Consider the following 16,036-nt stretch of genomic DNA (forward strand, 5'->3'; position numbering starts at 1 on the left):
AGTTGGAGGAGGCCTTTGGTATCATGTATGATATGAGATAATTTGCTGTCTTATCGAAAATATTTTTAATATTTACTGTATATGAAATTCCTTTGTAAAATAATAAAGCAATTTTACATCTTTTTTTCTTCATTAAAGAGAACTTTGCATTTTAGTACAATACCAGTTACTCTTGTTAGGAGGGGGAAGTGAAGATAGAAAATGGAGATGGTTTTCAATATATAGATCTTGTCCAACACAATGAGAAGGAAAGAATACATGGGTGTGTATTCTACTTCATTTTCCCATTAACAGAGAGAAAGAGGAGAAATATTTCCTCTGATATTTTTGGTCGAGTCTGATATCTGTCTGCAAGAACCATTGTATTAGAAGCATTTCTAATTTTCATTTTGATTTTGGTGGCGATTGGGAAAAAGCGTAGTGTATATCATTTTGCAGTAGGAAAGGATGTAAGTTATGAAATTCAATCAAAACATACCAATTGACTGAGTTAAAATTTAACAAAAATTACTACCCTACTTCACAGTTTTATTTTTAATACTTATTTTATGAAATAACAATAGTATAATAAGTGATAATACAAGCACACTGTTGAAATTTTTTTAATTCAAAAGCCCAGCCCTGTAAAGATTCTGAAACAAGATGGGATTAGAATTTTCTCACTTTATATCAGAGTGATTTTTTTTTTTGGGTTTTTTTTTTCTCAAAATGAATGTAAACAAGGTATACTTCTTGTGTATCATGCATTTCAGCACTGCCTGACAAATACAATCTCATGCAGTACTGAATCTTACAAGAGGTTGAGAGGTAATCCGAAAATTCTGATGGTAATTCTTAGTTTGTACCGATTCAATTAGTAAATCTAACAAGAGAATAAAAAAACTCCCGTTTTGCAGAGTTATCTTACACTATTGGTTGCTCTACATTCATAAATGCTGAGAAAAACATCCTTATTCTAGAAACATTTTGCCTACCTCATTTCTCTTAACCTTAATTCCCTTGCTTGCTTTCCAAACTTGCAGACATTTTCGCCATCACCAAGTTGTCTTCCTTCTGTTCTTTGCCCGATCTCACTTTCTCCAATAAGTCAAATTTTTTTGCTAATTATCTCCCCTAAGTCATTCTCCCCCACCCCTTCTTTCTACATTATTTTCTCTCCTTTACTTCGCTTATTTTTCTTATTTTCTCCTTCATTTTCTCACTACTCTCACTTTATTTGGTACCATACAATATCATCAACTCCCCAAAGGTTTTAATCTGAGACGTTAGCTTTTTCTTCGTCACTGGATAACAATTTATCCCACTTTTCAATCATGAAGTATATTCGTTTCCCTGGGCCCCTGTGTCTAACTTTACTTTCTATCTGGGCTCCTGAGTAAAAAAATAAATAGTTGCATACACAGCTCAAGAGTATGAATTGCAGGAAAATTATAGGACAGAATTATTTTTTAAAAATTGAGGGGAATAACAGTAATAGGCTTCTCTCTCTCTCTCTCTCTCAGTTACCATATTTTATTTACCTGAATCATTACCTTCCCCCATCACTTTCACCAGTTTGATTGTCTGAACCACTCTCATTGCCTGCATCAATATAAACTCTGTCCAAAGAATAAATATCAATAATTGGATCTTTTTTAAAACAGGGGCCACATTTTGCATTAATGTTTTACGTAGTGTTTTTGGTACCGAAAGACTTTCAAACTTCGTATACTTATCTATTTTATGTTATAGAACAGAAAAATATTTTTGTATTCGAATTTATTTCATGTAAAAAATAGTCTTATTTCGATAATTTCAACCAATCACTGACAAGTATTCAGTTGTTTACATTCACTCCTTTGGCTGATTAAGCGATGTAAAGCGTATTTAATCTCTATACCTTCGTTTTATTTGCTTTTTTCATTTTAAATTTGCTTTAACCCTAACCCTAACCCTACGGTTAGGGTTAATTGTTTCAGAATCGTTTGTTTATGTAGTCGGCACTTAATGTATATCGGCTGAATGGACGTCAGTGATTGGTTGAAATTACAGAAATACGACAACTTTAACATGGAATAACTTAGGGATTTCTCTTTTTTTTAAGAAGACTAATAGAAAATGATGTTTTATATGACACATTCTACCAGTGTTCCAAGTTTCAAAGTGTTTCGTTAATGAAAAATGTGGCCCCCGTTTTAAAAAAGATCCCAATAATTTCCTAAACTGCAAAGAGTCTAGGCCTTGCTTATTTACAAGACAAATAGCTGGGTTCATTACAAAATCGTGATTGTTTGTTTTTTATAATAAACAAAAGTAAACATCAGCCACGGGGGGGGCACTTAATGATGAGACATAAACACACTCGACTGCAAAGCTGCACCATGATTAGGTGCCTATTTTTAGTATTCCATTTTTTTCTACATGTTTATTGATATATAAGAAACATGGTCCAATCGGGTTAAAGAGGAGGAAACATCTAGTATGTTACCGCCCAATGAAAACCTCAATCTGAAACTATGGTATTCTCTTCACTTTTCAAAACTCTAGCTAACAAGAGAGAAATAGCAAATTTCCTTCAAATTACACATTTACATCTTAAGAATAATACAGTGAACAAGGTAGTCTATGCCTACATTGTTCAAGGTGATCTTGCAATTTAAGAAGTTTCATATATATCATCATCATCATCGTTTAACGTCCGTTTTCCATGCTGGCATGGGTTGGATGGTTTGACTGGGGACTGACAAGCCAGGAGGCCACAACAGGCTCCAATCTGATCTGGCAATGTTTCTACAGCTGGATGCCCTTCCTAACGCCAACCACTCAGAGTGTAGTGGGTGCTTTTTACGTGCCATTAACACGGGAGCAGGGTGAGGGACGAGGGTGACTGGCATCAACCACGTTCAGATGGTGCTTGTTACATGCCACCAGCATGGGGGGGGGGGGCAGTCAGGAAGCACTGGCATCGGTTACAACTACAATTTCCATTTGATTGTGATTTTGATTTTGTGTATATATATATATATATATATATATATATATATATATATATATATATATATATATAATATTAGGGACAAAATCCAAAATTACAGGTAAAAAACTCAATTAAAATCAATTTATAAAAAATTAAAATTAAATTGAGCCTTATAGATAAAGTATATATAAAATATATAGTTTTAGGGAAAATAACCAATTTTCAAGAACTCATCGATGAAAATCCACTATCACATATAGAAAAATTAATAATTAAAAGCACAATAAATGAGTATAATATAAAGCAAAGTAAATATCATAAGATAAATATAATAAAAAGATTACACGTGTTTCATAACCAATTTTCAAATAGAAAAGAAATTATATATATATATATATACATATATATATATATAATATTATTAGGGACAATAAGGCAGGCAATAGTTTTCCATATTTTTTTCTTTTCTTTTGCTTTTCTCTTTTACTTTAACCCTTCAGCATTCATGTTACTCAGTCAAATTTACTACTTATTTTTGAATAGAACTTATTTTCGATAATTTCAATTGATTTTAATCGATTTAAATTTCTTTTCTATTTGAAAATTGGTTATGAAACACGTGTAATCTTTTTATTATATTTATCTTATGATATTTACTTTGCTTTATATTATACTCATTTATTGTGCTTTTAATTATTAATTTTTCTATATGTGATAGTGGATTTTCATCGATGAGTTCTTGAAAATTGGTTATTTTCCCTAAAACTATATATATTTTATATATATATATATATATATAATTCCTTAGAGTATTGGTCCTTGGTACACCACAGGGATTATGTAAATGCACCATGATTGATTGAAGAAAAGAATTACGATTTAAGACTTGTGATCATCCAGTCATTGGACATCTTAAAAAAAAAAGGTATTATTCATAATTAATTAATCAAAGGTGTGATTAATCAAATAAGGCAGGCAATAGTTTTCCATATTTTTTTCTTTTCTTTTGCTTTTCTCTTTTACTTTAACCCTTCAGCATTCATGTTACTCAGTCAAATTTACTACTTATTAATTCACATCGTTTTGAAGTAAACATTTGAAGTTATGTCGTAGCTTTGAGATTACGACGATGTGATTGTTTATCTTTAAAATGACATTGTAAGGTAAGTGTGAGAGCTCAGATATGGCTGGTTTGAACATAAATCAAATAGAATGTTTGGGTATGATATGGCTAGTTTAAAATCTAAAGAGTCAAAGCAGATTATTATTATTAGTATTATTATTATTGTTATTATTATTATTATTATTACTATTATTATTATTTTTATTTTAATATTCCATATGGAGTGTGGAATTCATTTTTTTAAAAATTTGATCTCCAGCATGTCATGCAATAAGATTTGAAAAACCATGACCTTAGAGCTACATGCCTAAAACACATTTTATTATTATTATTATTATTATTATAATTTTAATGTTCCATATGGAGTGTGGAATTCATTTTTTTTTTAATTTGATCTCCAGAGTGTCATGAAATAAGAAAGTTTGAAAACCATGACCTGGGAACTACACACCTAAAACACATTTTTTTGCTCTTATCCTGGCAAATAACTTTATGAATCATCTCAATGTAACATCGGTTTCAAATTCTGACATAAAGCCAGCAATTTCAGTGGATGGGTGGGCATCAGGGTGTGTGTGTGTGTGTGTGTGTGTGTGTAACTCAATTACATCGACCCCAGTTTTCAACTTGGCCAAGAACAAAAGGCTGGCTGATTCAATAGCTAAACAAAGGTTGGATAGCTCAATGACAACAGGTATCTATAAAAGAAATACTTGTTTGATTCTGTGGCAGGAAGGTTGGTGGCTGTGTCAATAGCAACCCATTTAATCCTGTTAAAGGAAGGCTCATAGTTTCAACAGTCAAAGGGGAACTAGCAGGTCCAATAGCAACACTGTGTCAACAACGAAGTTCATTTCCTTCAGGTCTGCTACTTCCACTGACCAAGGTAGTCTGCCACTACGATTCCGTCTCTCTCTGTCCCTCTCTATACATTTCTGCTGGCCATAGCTTTATCCGTCAGACTTATAATTCTTCTCTCTTCATCTCTGTACAACTGCTTCATCTCCACGGGCAAACTGCTGTCCCTCAACCACTTCGGACGACTGCTACAACCCAACTGCCTCGGCTGGTTGCTACCGCTCGACTGAAATTGCTGGCTTTATGTCAGAATTTGAAATCGATGTTACATTGAGATGATTCATAAAGTTATTTGCCAGGATAAGAGCAAAAAAATGTGTTTTAGGTGTGTAGTTCCCAGGTCATGGTTTTCAAACTTTCTTATTTCATGACACTCTGGAGATCAAATTTTTAAAAAAATGAATTCCACACTCCATATGGAACATTAAAATTATAATAATAATAATAATAATAATAATAATAATAATAATAATAATAATAATAATAATAAAATGTGTTTTAGGCATGTAGCTCTAAGGTCATGGTTTTTCAAATCTTCTTATTGCATGACATGCTGGAGATCAAATTTTTAAAAAAATGAATTCCACACTCCATATGGAATATTAAAATAAAAATAATAATAATAGTAATAATAATAATAATAACAACAATAATAATAATACTAATAATAATAATCTGCTTTGACTCTTTAGATTTTAAACTAGCCATATCATACCCAAACATTCTATTTGATTTATGTTCAAACCAGCCATATCTGAGCTCTCACACTTACCTTACAATGTCATTTTAAAGATAAACAATCACATCGTCGTAATCTCAAAGCTACGACATAACTTCAAATGTTTACTTCAAAACGATGTGAATTAATAAGTAGTAAATTTGACTGAGTAACATGAATGCTGAAGGGTTAAAGTAAAAGAGAAAAGCAAAAGAAATGAAAAAAATATGGAAAACTATTGCCTGCCTTATTTGATTAATCACACCTTTGATTAATTAATTATGAATAATACCTTTTTTTTTTAAGATGTCCAATGACTGGATGATCACAAGTCTTAAATCGTAATTCTTTTCTTCAATCAATCATGGTGCATTTACATAATCCCTGTGGTGTACCAAGGACCAATACTCTAAGGAATTATATATATATATATATATATATATATATATATGTATATATATATATATATAATTTCTTTTCTATTTGAAAATTGGTTATGAAACATGTGTAATCTTTTTATTATATTTATCTTATGATATTTACTTTACTTTATATTATACTCATTTATTGTGCTTTTAATTATTAATTTTTCTATATGTGATAGTGGATTTTCATCGATGAGTTCTTGAAAATTGGTTATTTTCCCTAAAACTATATATTTTATATATATATATATATATATATATATATATATATATATATATATATATATATATATATATCTCAGAGCAGAACTGTGATCAGAGGAGTTATTAACAAGCAAACCACTTATCTCAACATGCAGTCAGTCTAGAAATTCCAACCTTGCTGTAATGCCATCACAAGGGAGAATACTCAGCTAAAAGGTAAAATAGTCATTAGTTTAATATACACCTATCCACCCTAGAGACAGACAGACAAACAGATCGCATATTCTTGTAAGATTAAGTAGAGATATATATCAAGTGACTCTCAATGCTAGCCATGTTTTGCTTCCTAAATACTCTCACTCACCATTAGAAAGGATGAATACCACTAATTTTCATTATCACTTTGAATGTTGTGCTTAGTATTGTTGTTTAGTGATAGGTCAGCTTTTATCATTCCACCTGTAACTAACCAATATATCATCATCATCATCATCATCATCATCATAATTAAACGTCCATTTTCCATGCTCGTGTAAGTTGGACAGTTTGACAGGAGCTGGTAAGTTGGTGAGCAACACCAGAACTCACTGTATGCTCTGGCATGGCTTCTACAGCTGGATGTCCTTCCTAATGCCAACCACTTTACAGAGTGTACTGGGTGCATTTAATGTGGCACCAGCACACGTACTTTTTGTGTGACACCTGCACCAGTGTTGTCACCAAGTAGCATGAGGGGAGGTGTTTAGAGATGGAGAAGACATGACGGTAGCAAGTGATGATGAAAGAAATTGGAGTGGATGGGAGGGAAGTATGGTAGATATGTGAGGGCATGGAGAGAGTGCAGAGGGGCCTGCAGTAGGTGAAGGAGTTCTGATAGATTACGTGTGTGTGTGAGAGAGTGGGGCATGATCATAAAGGAAAATTTACTTAGCTTCACAGAAAATCGCCAGAAGTCTCAGTCCCTTGTCATTTCCTGTGAGGCTTGAGATCTGAAGACCCTTTCTCACCACTTCATCCCACATCTTCCTGGATCTATCCCTTGCACGTTCCATCCATAATTAGAGAGTGATACTTCTTGGTACAGCTGTCCTCATCCATACACATCACATGACCATACAAGTAGTTTTCACTCTTACATCTGATTCCACTTATACTCAACCTTTCTCTAAAATCATTTACACACAGTGGAACCTGCACACTGACTACTCATCCAGTGGAGCATGCTGGTTTCATTTCTTTCAAGCCTGCGCATGCCCTCTGTAGTCACAGCCCATGTTTCACTGCCATGTAGCATAGTTGTACACAGGTATCATACAATGTCTTGCACTCTGAGGGAGAGGCTTTTGTTACCAACAAAAGTAGTAGCTCTCTGAACTTTGCCCAGCCTGTCCTTATTCTCAACCACACTTTCAAATCATCTTCCTTCATTGCTAACTCAGTTGTGAAGGTAACAGAAGCTGTCTACTACTTCTAAGAATCTAATGTGTATGCTTTCCAACTTACTAGGACTTAGGTTTTTGTTCATTTAACTTTAAGGCCCTTTGATTCCAGGCCTTGTTTGCACACCTGAAATTATGGTAGTGATTTAGCTATAAGAACAAGGTCATCAACTTAGAGGAGCTCCTGGACTAAAGAACTACGACTCACAAGAGGGAGATGAGAACCAATCCTTGGTGAACTCCTACTTGTACACTAAATTCGCTATACCTATTGCCGATTTTCACTTCACTGACAGCATCCCTCTATATGGCTTGCACATCTCTCACCAACCACTCATCTATCCCTAACTTCCACACTTACCACCAGATAAGGGAGTGAGAGAACCTGTCAAAGGCTTTCTCTGTGTCATCAAAAGCCAAGTAGAGAGGTTTATTTTTGGCTACATTCTTCTCCAGTCGTTGCCTTACCAAGAAGATAATCATCAGTAGTGCTTCTCCGTAGCACAAAACTAAACTGCATCCCATCTAGACAAACTTTCTTTCTAATTAGGTGAGCTATGACCTTCACTGTAATTTTCATGACCTGGTTCAGTAATGATACCTCTGTAATTATTTCTAAAGCATCACCTTTACCTTTGTAGTAGTTGATTGTAATGTTGCTACACCAGTCATTGGGTATGCCTCTCTCAAGGACAACCTGATTAATTCAAAATAATGAGAATATAAATAAGCATTACACATATACAGTAAACTGAATGCTGAAGACAAATAAAAAATAATCTAACCTTGTCCTCCATAAGCACGACTGGAACATTTCTCAAGCTCATCACCCACTCTTGAACTTTTAGAGCCGTCCCAATATAACTTATGATTATCAGGTGTTTTTGTTGGACGCTTGTAACCATCATGAACATGGCTATCCCAACGTTGACTTGGCACTGAAATAATTGAAGAAAGCAGTGTTTACTTCAAAATATAAAGAAGGTAACAAAAGATTTAATAGAAAAAGCAAACCTACCAGAAATTTAATCAAAGAAATAATAATAATAATAATAATAATAATAATAATAATTTAAATTTAAGGTTAATTAAAGTGAGACAGCATCCATTTTTTAAATCTTGTAGCAAACACTTAAGAAATGCATCTGATATTTCATTTTTTAAATCTTTCTTATTTTATTAAATTTATTAAATTAATTACAGATTTCACAAATAGAAAATAAAACGCCAGTACTTTAACATTTTCAAATTAAAATAAATATATAAATATATATATATTCCAATGATCTTTTAAACAGCTTTTACATTTACATAATATTTTTTTTTTTTTATCTCAATCCAATATAAAGTAAAAAAGTTTATTTAGGTTCAAATAGAAAATAAAATATCACTACAGCAAAGCTTTCAGTGTGGGATATAAATTGAGTTAGCCATGAATACGCTAACAAGCAATGAATATACATTAACAAGCAACAAACATGAAAGTGTGCAGAAATTGGCACAAAAGCTTACAATAAGTCACTTGCTTTCAATGTTTTGGATGCAATATTAAAAAGTGAGGTGGTGCAGCAGGGAAAAAAAGCATACTAGTATTGCAGAGAATACAGGTGGACTAATAGAAAGACAAAACATCTAAAGCAGACATTTTCTTATTATTTTAGTTATCTAAAATCAAGAGAAAGGAAATCATATGTTATTAGGTGCCAGAGAAAGAGAAGATTATGGTTGAATTAGAATTAATAAACCTTAATATTGTTGTCAATTATCTTTATCAAACTAGCTAAAACTGAACTTGGTGGATTATTAGAAAGGAAAATGTTCATCATACTTGAAGAAACAATTGCATTAAAACTGAGCAAAAATACAAAAGGAGTGTTGTTGTTTTTTGCTAGGGACACTGCAGAATATACAAAATCAGATTTTTATAGAAGGCTATGGTAATGCAAATAGATTATTAAAAATAAGAACAGTATAGAAATGTTACTTCAGAAATATTTAATTAACACATTAACCACCAGTGGTTCCTCACAAACTTCACCCAACTGCCATATGCATCACGGGTGGTATATTTTCATAATTTGAAAACAATATTTTATTCTGTATTTTTGACAAGGTTTTGAGGATATTTAAATAACACAGGTCAACAATTTTTTTCAAAATCTCAAGTCTTGAAAAAATTTTTTTTACTAATTCTTACTGTTTTTAACCTGCTAAATTCAAATCTGAAAACAGTCATGTTCTACATGCTCTAGTTTTCATGCAAATTTAAGTTTTGCATTCAAGCCAATATGCAGTCAAATTAATTACCTCCACTCCACATCAAGTTGGACTTGTCAGAGCATTAAATACTGATAGTGAATGCTCCCAACGGTTTCTGTTCTCCCTGCTTTTCTCCTTCAAGAAGACCAAGGCAGGTGTGTCTGATGGACTGCAGATTCGTACACTTCTACATGATCAAGAATTTGCCAGAAAGACGAATGACAAGGAAAGGACTGGATGGCTTTCATTTGTGGCAGTGATGGAAAACTTTCTCGGTAATAAAAAGGCTGACAACTATGAAACTCTTGTAGCTAATATGCTTTTCATAATCTTGGATGTAACATGAGTACAAAATCTCCATTTCATGTACAGTCATCTTGATAGATTCCCTCAGAACCTAGGAGAAGTAAGTGACGAACAAGGTGAGGGGTTCCATCAGGACCTCAAGACCATGGAAGAGTGTTACCAAGGAAGATGAGACAAACATATGATGGCAGAGCATTAAGCGAGATTGCCCTCAGGTGGTCCACAAATGCAAGAGCTTCAAGCGCAAATTGCTGCATGAAGAGACTGCAATTGAGCTTTGCCTCCTCATAGTAACTAATGTCTTATTTATCAATTGGTTTTATATAAACTATAACCTTTGCAGATTGGGGAAAGTGTTTCAAATTGTGTTCTAGAATAAACTAATACTATCTTGCATTTTCTTTGTTATTACCCAGCTAATTTAAAGAGAGTTTAATCACATATTTTTTCCTAATAGACTAGGATATCAATGTGCTGAAAACAACATTTTGAGATTTTGAAATACCTTGACTGCAAAAAAATTAGAGCATTTAGGAAATACTAAGTGTTTACATCAATGCAACAAAAAATTTCTTGACTAGAGCTACTTGTTAATCAATACACACACACACACACACACATGTATTATATATATAGTGGACACTGCTGTCGTTAGACCACACAGATGACTTGTTTATAGTGATCAAATGTTTGTGTTCACATAAGCTCATTCTCTCTATCAAATTAATATTACCTGTACAGGTGAACCATGTGCCACATGTCAGATGACGAAATGATCACAGAACAAAGTGAAATGAAGCATTTTGCTCAAGACCACAATGCAATGCCCAGTCTGGGAATCAAAACCACAATCTCGCAATTATGAGTGCAACACCCTAACCATTAAGCCATGCACCTTCATATCGAGCGAGATCGTTGCCAGTGTCCCTGGACTGGCTTGTGTGGGTGGCACATAAAAGACACCATTTCGAGCGTGGCCGTTTTCGTGCGGGTGACACGTAAAAGCACCCACTACACTCTCTGAGTGGTTGGCGTTAGGAAGGGCATCCAGCTGTAGAAACTCTGCCAAATTAGATTGGAGCCTGGTGTTGCCATCCGGTTTCACCAGTCCTCAGTCAAATCGTCCAACCCATGCCAGCATGGAAAGCGGACGTTAAACGATGATGATGATGATGATGATGATGATATATGTATGTATGCATCAGGCAGTTATTTTGAGTCTAATTTTAAGACTGTATGGCCATAAATTTTTCAGTGGGCCATATCACCATGTGAGAAGTGTCCAAATTTCAAGAAAAAGGAGAAAGAGTTGAATTGCATAAAATCTAGAGCTTCCAGAAAAAAACTAACTTCAGATTTGAATTCAGCATGCTCAAATGAGTTAAGAATAAGTGCTGGTATTAATGCAACAAAACTTTGCTTCCCTGTGAATGCAAGTGCTAAAATATTAAAGTTTAATTATGAAAATGCAAAAGAAAAATTACATTTCTTTGTATTTAAACAGAATGCAGTGTGACCAGAAATACATGGCATCACCAGTAAAGTCTAGTAACGGGCCGTGGCAGTTAACATGTTCATCTTGATATTTTAAGTTAAAAACTTTTTTTTACAAAAGCTTTGAAAAACATCAAAGAAAGTATGTGCACATTTTGCAGACAGTTTATAATTTATATCTCTCTTGCTTTCTCTGGTAGTTATTTTACTTAAATTCTTCATTATTTTAAAAGTTATTTAATATAAAGATAGTGTATTCAACAGAAATCTGGTAACAAAAGGGTAAAAGCTTTAGAAAAGGAATTTTCAACTCAAAACATCAAGACTCAAATATTCCGAAGATTTCAACATATTTGTTACGGCTATTTTTTCGTTATATTTATTGATCTATCTCCATTGTTATCACCTATAACAGATTATCGTAAGTGGTAATTTAAGAATAAATCTCAACTAAAGTAGAAAGAGAAGAACAAAACAGAATATAAACCAAAACAGCACAAATGGTTATTGACAAACCACACAAGACTTAACCCATAAACAGAACAACTATTTCACAGCACCTATTTTTCCATGTCCATAACACACACACAAACTACAGCCTGATGTAAATGTAGATGTATACTGTTCTATATTTTAGAGGTGAGGAATTCTGTACATTATTTACATTGGACGGATATGTGTCTTAATCTTGTTTGTTGTTACCACATTTCAGCTGATTTACTCTCCAGCCTTCATCAGGTGCCCTGGTAGAAACAAGATGAGGACACATATCCGTCCTTAATGCAAATAATGTAGATGTATAGTTTTCTTTCTTTTTTTAATCTAACAGTATTTTGTGAATCTATTACTCATTACTATTTTTTTCATTTATGTAGTAGCCATTCAATGTAAAACTATTTCATTCCCCTCATCACATTGGTTTCAAATTTTGACACAAGGCCAGCAATTTAGGGAGGGGCTAGGTCAGTTACATCGACCCCATTGCACAACTGGTACTTATTTTATTGACTGTGGAAGATAATGTCGATCTCGGCAAAATGTGAACTCAGAAATGCAAAGATAAACAAAATGCTGCTAAGCACTTGGCCCAGCAGGCTAACGATTTTGCCAGCTCAACACCTTCCTTTCCCCTCATTACAAACCTGCATGACTTGACCAAATTCATAAATTTTTCGTCCACTGGAGAGAAAAATCTTATTTTCTCTGTTCTGCAAAGGATGATAATAGAGATAGCTTATCTAAAGCAACAGAATTATCTGCTGCTTCAAAAAACATACCACTTCAAATAGTAGTAGCACATGAACAAAAAGCTATTAAGAAAAGAGATAAAAATTGTGACTTGAATTTTGTCATTAAATCTTGGTGTACAAGGAGATAACTGCCAAGTTGCTTTCTAAATAAATGCTCAGAATTCAAATATTTAAATCCAGAATCAATTCCACCTTTTCATCATCATCATCGTTTAACGTCCGCTTTCCATGCTAGCATGGGTTGGACGATTTGACTGAGGACTGGTGAAACCGGATGGCAACACCAGGCTCCAATCTGATTTGGCAGAGTTTCTACAGCTGGATGCCCTTCCTAACGCCAACCACTCTGAGAGTGTAGTGGGTGCTTTTACGTGTCACCCGCACGAAAACGGCCACGCTCGAAATGGTGTCTTTTATGTGCCACCCGCAATAAATTCATCAGATCAATAAAATTGGTAGTTGGCAGTCAAAGAGTATGGTGAACCTGAAGAGAATGATTTTATAAAAGAAATTTCAAGTCTCAATGAGAGAATAATCGGAAGCAGCCACAATAAAATGAATAAAATTACTGATGGGGAGAGACGCAGCACACACTAAGCTGCAGTCACATTCCAGAGAGTATGCATTACCTTCTCTTCCAAGACCATCAGCTTACACACCTCCCTGCCAGTGAGACATGGACGAGCACTGGGGAAAATAGACAGAAAGCTAGATGTCTTCCATCAAAGATGCTCGAGATGGATTCTGTGAACATACTGACAAGAGCACATAACCAATGAAGACATTCTAAAGGGAATCAACAAAAGACCACTATGTGAAATCATCACGGAATGAAGGTTGAAACTAGCTGGACATATAGTTATCAGAACAATACCATTCTAAAACAGCTTTCAGATGGACACAATGGAGAGAGAAAAAATTCTCTCTCCATTGTGTCCATCTGAAAGCTGTTTCAGGGAAGACCAAAAACTATATGACACACACCATTGATAAGCAAAATGTGAAATGCTAATATTGCATGGGTGGATGTAAAGAAAACTGCAGTCAGCAGAAACCTGAGTGTAAGCTTGCAGCCCAATATGCTCAAGAGCAACAGATGCTGATATATATATATATATATATATATATATATATATATATATATATATCATCGTTTAACATCTGTTTTCCATGCTAGCATGGGTTGACGATTTGACTGAGATCTTGAGAGCCAGCAGCTGCACCAGGCTCTAATCTGATCTGGCAAGGTTTCTATGGCTGGATGCCCTTTCTAATGCCAACCACTCTGAGAGTGTAATGGGTGCTTTTTATGTGCCACCGGCACAGGAGCCAGTCAGGCGGGCCTGGCATTTATCATGTTCAGATAGTGCGTTTTACATGCCACCGGTACAGGGGCCAGCCAGTCAGGGAGTATTGGCATTGGCCACATTAGGATGGTGCTTTTTACATTGTCACATATATATGTTACATCATTAAAAACTAAAATACTGACAGCACAAAGCCTATCTATAAAACAAACAAAAAACGTAAAAACCAAATAAAAAGAGTCCAAGATAACTTTTTAATAAATGCTTCTGGTTAATTTTTAAGTTCTAAGCATGGAATTCTTTACACAACAAACTTGTAATTCTTGATATGAATGTTGTCATAACGAAAGTGTTAACACTTAAGTAAACACCAGAAATTTCTTAATTCAACTTCCAAAATGAAGTCTTTTTGTCACAATACCATAGACTCCTTACAGAAACACTTATCTCTTTCACTGAAACTTCAATGAAAACTTATTTCCATACCTTACAAGATATTCACCAAAATCTAGCCAACACATTTGTTTGCAATATCAAAATACATAAGAAACTAAATAAGTTTCCATGGCTGTGTGGTAAGAAGCTTCCTTCCCAACCACATGGTTCCATGTTCAGTCCCACTGCATGGCACGTTGGGCAAGTGTCTTTGTGAGTGGATCTGGTAGATGGAAACTGGAAGAAACCTGTGTATCTTTGTTATGACAATTGGTTTGGTGTGTTTACATCCCCGTAACTTAGCAGTCCAGCTAAAGATCAATAGAATAAGTACCAGGCTTTCAAAAACAAAAATATTGGGGTCGATTCTTTTGACCAAAAATTCTTCGAGGCAATACACCAGCATGGCCACAATCTTACGACTAAAACAAGTAAATGATAAAAAAAAATGAGTTGACAAAATTATATTCTTTTTTTTTCCTTCAAGAATTACGCCCCTTCTACAGCATATTTCACCTTCCTTTTCAGCAGACCAAAAATATGCACATGAAGCATGCATACATTCCTATTTCACTTCAGATATCTTGAACTATTCTCTTAACCACTCTTCATCATACTTTATAAAACATCCTCCTCCAGACAGGATTTACAAGAGTCCGATTATTGACACCTGCAGAGGTGTTTGAATTTGCATTAAGTGAACTAAAACAAGTCATTTATAACATTACAAAACTTACTGCATTATTTCCATTTCACTTTCCACTTCTTCAGCACAATGATAGTTTTAAACATTTACTCCAAATTTTTGAATAGGGGTAGGCATGGCTGTGTCGTAAGAAGTTTGCTTGCTAACCACAAGCTGCCAGTGTCAGTGCCACTGCACGGCACCTTGGGCAAGTGTCTTCTACTATAGCCACAGGCCAACCAAGACTTTGTGACTGAATTTGGTAGGCAGAGACTGAAAGAAGCCTTGTCGTGAGCATGTGTGTTTGTCCCCCACCACCAAATGACAACCAGTGTTGGTGTGTTTGTGTCCCGGTAACTTAGCAATTCAGCAAAAGGTAGTGATGGAATAAGTAGCAGACTTGAAAAACAAAGCAAGTACTGGGGTTGATTCATTCAACAAAAATTCTTCAAAAGCAGTATGCCAACACAGCCACAGTCTGCTGGCATTCTCTATAAACAAACGTAAGACAAGGTACATATTTCAGCAGCTTCTAACCACATCTGACCTCTACTACAACAAAACATCTGTACTGAAA

At 34.4% G+C, this 16,036-nt stretch overlaps 1 protein-coding gene across 4 annotated transcripts in view; it reads right to left on the reverse strand.

Annotated features, from left to right (window-relative positions):
* LOC106868704 (uncharacterized) overlaps positions 1-16,036 on the reverse strand; it is a 91,539-nt gene that overhangs the window by 17,892 nt on the left and 57,611 nt on the right. For all 4 annotated transcript variants that reach the window (XM_089353033.1, XM_089353034.1, XM_089353036.1 and 1 more), the window contains one exon: positions 8,509-8,661. In XM_089353033.1, coding sequence (XP_089209159.1) covers positions 8,509-8,661 — 153 coding nt within the window. The remainder of the gene's footprint in view (positions 1-8,508; positions 8,662-16,036) is intronic.

This window comes from Octopus bimaculoides, chromosome 5 (assembly GCF_046866305.1).
Source record: "Octopus bimaculoides isolate indiv1 chromosome 5, ASM4686630v1, whole genome shotgun sequence".
NCBI lineage: Eukaryota > Metazoa > Mollusca > Cephalopoda > Octopoda > Octopodidae > Octopus > Octopus bimaculoides.